The sequence below is a fragment of the Myotis davidii genome, unplaced genomic scaffold (assembly GCF_000327345.1).
Source record: "Myotis davidii unplaced genomic scaffold, ASM32734v1 scaffold299, whole genome shotgun sequence".
Taxonomy (NCBI): Eukaryota; Metazoa; Chordata; class Mammalia; order Chiroptera; family Vespertilionidae; genus Myotis; species Myotis davidii.
In genome coordinates this window covers 9,412,187-9,417,589 of record NW_006293088.1, presented here as the reverse complement: position 1 = coordinate 9,417,589, position 5,403 = coordinate 9,412,187, and the positions used below count along the sequence as shown (strand labels likewise).

General features: G+C 55.3%; 1 protein-coding gene across 1 annotated transcript in view; it reads right to left on the bottom strand.

Annotated features, from left to right (window-relative positions):
• Nucleotides 1–5,403, bottom strand: part of GPR153 (G protein-coupled receptor 153) — a 33,080-nt gene that overhangs the window by 10,723 nt on the left and 16,954 nt on the right. Inside the window, exons 8-9 of the mRNA XM_006766829.2 lie at nt 1,894–1,902; nt 37–494 (exon numbers count right to left, since the gene is read on the bottom strand). Coding sequence (XP_006766892.1) covers nt 354–494; nt 1,894–1,902 — 150 coding nt within the window. The 3' untranslated portion in view covers nt 37–353. The remainder of the gene's footprint in view (nt 1–36; nt 495–1,893; nt 1,903–5,403) is intronic.

Sequence of the window (5,403 nt, the reverse complement as noted above, 5' to 3'; positions counted from 1 at the left end):
CTCTGCCTTTTGCTTTCTGCCCAGCTCGCTCCCTACCTTGGTGGTAAGCTGCCACGCACAGCCCTGCGGATCCTGTGTCAGGGGTCCGTCCACGGCTTCCAGGCAGCGTGGCTCTGCGCAATGCCCGTGTTCCCCTTAAGAAGCCGCAACGGCATGAGAAATCTCCTGGCGGTTTCATTGGCCCAGGAAGCTGGGGAGCACCCAGGGAGCCCGCACCTCATTAACCCAATTCCCTGCCGGGCAGGCCATCGCTGCTAAATTTGTCCGGTTAAAAATAACCTGAAGAGCCAGGCCAGATGAAAGCCAGCCCCTTGCAAACCCTGTCCCTCACGGGTTCACCTTCTATCCCCACGTCATCGCGGGCCTCTGCCCTGGGCCTGACTGCCAAGGAGGGCGCCATGTTCTCCCTGCCCTCTCCGACCTGCTCTGGAAAAGCCCAGCAGCGGGTCGGCCCCAGTGGCCCAGGGCTGAGCTCCCAGCAGCAGGAAGGCGGGCTCTGAACTCCGGGCAGGGGGAGGAAGGACGGATCTTCACACCCGCCGCCTCACAAAGCCCGGGGCCCTCAGAGCTGCTCCCCAGCTGCTAGGGAGACAAACCATGGCCGGGAAGGGGCCTTAGATCTGGGTCCACACCGGCTCCAATCGGCAAGAAGTTTCCCTCAAAGAGCTGGGGGTGGCTGCCCCCCGCTCCCATCCTGCAGTCCTACTAAGTGGAGCTGATCTCACGGAGCGCGGTCTGGGGAACAAGGCTGGCTCAGGCCAGCAGTGGCCTTGGCCAGTCTGACTGCACAGCCCTCCCCGGCCCAGGGCGGGTGTCTGGGTCTCACCCCACCAGTTCGCGAACCCGCACGCCTCTTTGGTATATGATGACAAAAGGATCAATTAGGCCGTGAAATCTAGAAATTAATACTATTTTGAGTTGGTAAAATGCTCTTTTGCACACATTTCCAGCATCTGGTACAGTTAACCGAATGTCCATTTTTGCACAACTCACACAGTACAGATTCCACAATGTCCTCTGTCCTCTAAGCATTAAAAACGTTTGACGTTCTTCTGAGTCTTCACAACACCCCTGTGAGGTAGGCGGTATTGACCCCATTCTACAGATGGGGAGGTCTAGGCACGGAAAGGTAGTGGCTCCTCGGAGGCCGCAGGTCTGACTCCGCCGCGGTCCCAGCGCCGCTGCCACCCTGCGCGGAAGGATCTCACAGACCACGCTCCTGTCTCGTCCGGAACTAAACGGAGGGTCTTTACAGCTCATGTTTGACTCCACAGTCAATCCCTCTCCCTGAACTGGAAAGACAAAAGCAGGGCTCACTCTCAGTCGGGGCTGTTTGCTCTCGGTAAGCCTTTCACGAGTCGCCTTGCATTGTGCAGCTGTGCGAGCGCTCACACCCCTTTGGAAGACAGTTTGAAGTGGCATCAGGGACGATGACATTTTGAGAACGGAACATAGAAATCAAGTTAATAGATTTGAATCAAAACACAAAACTACACGCTATGGTAAAAAATAGAACCCAAATCGATGGAGGGCAGTACTTCCCAGTGTCTGACAAGGCCTCGCACAGAGCAGGCGTCCAGGAACCGTTTCTTGGACAAAGGACTAAGGACACATCTCGGACATGCCCTACTGATGAGGCGCCGCGCCCCGGGGGTCATAGCTCCACCTTGACCCCTTTTATGAAGGGCAGGCCCGTGGGCACCCGCTTCTTGTACTCCAGGTACTCCTCCCCGAAGAAGTGGATCAGCGAGATTTCCTCCTCTTCCGTCCGGTCCCGGAAGAAGCGCCACACCGTCAGCGCGTAGCCCACGCCGCAGATGGGGTTGCAGAGCATCACCTGGTGGGGGGGGACACGAGGCTGATCAGGGTCAGAGGGACGGACACTGTGGACACCAGCGGCACCTGCTTCTGTCAGATCCACAGGACACCCTGCCAAGGGCCCGAGACCCTCCAAATAAATTAGATGAGGTGTCCAGCCGGCATGGCTGTCCTTGAGCATCGACCTATGAACCAGGATGTCACGATTGGATTCCCGGTCAAGGGCACACGTCAGGGTTTCCGGCTCATCCCTAGTAGTGGGGGGGCGGGAGGCAGCCGATCCATGATTCTTTCTCATTATTGATGTTTCTATCTCTCTCTCCCTCTCCCTTCCTCTCTAAAAATCAATAGAAATATATATTTTTAAATATTTTTTATATATTTTATATATTTTTATATATTTTTTAAATAAATAAAGAGGACCAACAGCCTTGTGAATACACCGAAACCCACTCAATAGTACACTCTGAACTGGTGGATTTTATGGGTATGGGAATTATATGCCAAATAAAAAAATATTTGGAGAAAACTTAAAGGAGGCCAAGGTTACCTCTGATACTTTACCTGGGTTCCAATGCTCCAGTAAAACCACCCCACGTAAGAAGGGTGCCGGAACCAGGCATACACCCCGCTTGTCACCAGAGTGTGGGTTTCTGACTTCTCGTTCTGCACCACGTGGTTGAAGTTGGAGCCGGCTGTGAACATGGCCGCTTTCCGCAGACACTCTCCGAAGACCACCATCAGCAGGCCCGTGGTGCTGAGCCAGGTGACCTGCTTCAGTTCTGCAGGGGACACGTGACAGGCGGACTGCTGAGGGCTCCCTTTGGATGCTTAAAACGCATCTATTTTTCCAAGACAGGAACCGGGGACCGCGCCTCGCTGGCTGGGCACCAGCATTTGTCATCAGGTTAAAATGTAAGTATAAGCAAAACCATCCCCCTAAGTTGTGCTGTTCATCCGTTTAAAGTGCCAACAACCAGCCCAGCTGGTGTGGCTCAGTGGTTGAGTGTTGACCCAGGAACTGAGGTAGCTGGTTCGATTCTCAGTCGGGGCACATGCCTGAGTTGCGGCTTGATCCCCAGTATGAGGCGTGCAGGAGGCAGCCGATCGATGATGTTCCTCTCTCATCGATGTTTCTATCTCTCGATCCCTCTCCCTCCCTCTCTCTAAAAATCAATAAAAAATATATTTGAAGTGCCAACAGCCCAGTTAGAGCATCATGGCAAAGAGCTGAGGGGCTCTCCGTCCACGTTCCCTGCCACACGCTCCTGTCCTTCCCTTGGGGACAAGGACAGCCAAGTGAAACACAGCAGGACCCGGCGCTCCCACTCTGGCCATTCACTGACTCCTGGGACTACACACATGTGGTTACTCTGCTGCCGGAAGTTCAGCTGGGGAGCAGGCTCCTGGTGCAGTGGCTTTTGCTAAGAAAATCTCCCTGTGGAATTTCTCAAGCCACAGAAAACCCATGGATCCCAGTCTCCGACGGGGAAATTAGGATTACAGTGACCAGAGGGAGGGCCTCGTCTCAGAGGGTGCACTACGCACTGCAAGGCTTAAATCAAGAGGTCACCGTGCCCTCAACTTGAACATCCAGAAGCAGGTGCACAGTCCGTCCTCTATAAAGAGCTTAGTGAGGACAGAGGTTTGCGGAAATCGCTCCGGGAGATTAGGTCCTAGGGGAGAGCCCTCCCCTGCCCCCTGGCGTCTGTCACTGCCATGACGCCCGCGTGGAAGCCACCCCTGCCCAGGGGTGAGCAGGGCACACTGACCTGGCCAGAGCAGGTTCTCAAGGGTGAACTCTATCCAGGAGGAAAGGGCGGCCACGGTGTACTCCAGGCTGTGGTTCAGGAGGAAGGAGTCCAGGGACAGGCTTTTGGGGTTGTTGACCGCCGTGACCAAGTATTCAGAGTAGTGGAACAGGGACAGGGAGCACATGTACCTATTGACAGCAGAGGAGAGAGAGGTTCAACTTGAACTTTTGGGGAGGAAATTCTAAAAAGAGATAGAGGTCATCTGGGGAGAAGGAATCGCCATGGGTCCGGGCGCAGGTCCAGGCTGTGAAACTACGCCCGCGTCCTGAGGGGTCCCGCTGTCCCGCCTGAGGGTGGGCCTCAGGCGCCCATACTACTCCCTCAGGCCTGCAGGCCGCGGTCGGGTTTTATGGTTTTTTAAGTTCTTCCTTGCTTGTATGTATGTATGTATGTATGTATGTATGATTATATATATAGGAGAGGGGAGGGGAAGAGAGAGAAACATCCACGTGGATCGGCTGCCTCCTGCACACCCCCTACGGGCATGTGCCCTGACCGGTATTGCACCCAGCAACCTTTCAGTGACCAGGAGGACGCCCAACCCACTGAGCCACTCCGGTCGGGGCAGAAAGGGCGGTTTTAAAGGGACTACGCTTTTGAATGTCATAGGCCAAACCAACCAACAAACAAACAAGTGAATAGGAAGGCATTTGGGTCCTTCAGCCTTTTTGAAATGGCACCACACACAATAAAGCATAAAGTGGGAACTAGCAACATAAAGTAGTAACGCATGTCCAACACAAAATTTTTTTAAAAAAAGAAACAATTCCAGCAACGAAGAATGAGATGGATCCGTGTTGATAACAGGAGACCACGCCTTTTACCTTGCAGCCCTGGCTCATATCTAGGTCAGGGACTAGAAGGCTCAAGGGACTGCAATCAGAGTGTAGGGACAAGTCCCAGACTGGCCGTGGGGGATGCACTAGCTGTGACCTAATAGAAACGAGATGCAACAGGCCTGTGAAGGCCAGCTAGAGCGCCCCCCTCCCCCGCCCCCAGGATGTCCCAGCAGCTGCCGCTGCAGGTGGGGGCACCTGTGGGGAGGGTGCCAGGGAGACCTGCTTCTGCCTGCAACAGAAGCGACCAGTGGGCACAAGTTCTCAAGGCCCGAGATGCAGGAATCCGGGTGGCAGGTAGACACCTGGTTTCCACAGGACCCCAACGAGCATGTCCAACTCGCGGCCGGCAGCTTTCAGCCAGCCAGAGATGGAATGCCACGACTGTCCTCTGCTCTGCCGCCCGAGCCTCAAACCCCCTGCTCCCAGAGGCCTTCTTACCAGCCAAAGTGGTCCCAAGAAGACTGGCTGAAACTCAGCAGCACCCCGCAGCCGAACACGAAGCCCAGGAAGCAGGCTCGGACGGCGATCTGAAAGAGACCGGGAGGAGCCCTCACCCGGCTGTCCCGGAGCACACACCCTGCTCCCTAGCGCCCGCAGGCCACTGGCTCGCACCCGGTCTGGTTAGCATCCCGAGCCCAGCGCTGGCTGCGTGTGTGGCCCTGGGCGAGTTACTTAACCCCCCTGGGCCTCAGTCTCCCCATCTAGGCAATAGGTATGATAATAACACCTTTTAGAATTGCCTTGAGGCTGACCATGAAAAGCACTGAAGAGTAAATGCCACGTAAGTTTTTGCTGCCTTCATCGCTTACTGCTGCTATTATTACTCGGGGCTGTGGGTGAACCGTGACCCTAATTTATTGGGGGAATTCTCCCAGGTCCCCGCGGCGAGTCTGGTCCGAGCAGCCGGGACTGCGCCCGGCCCCGTCCACGGC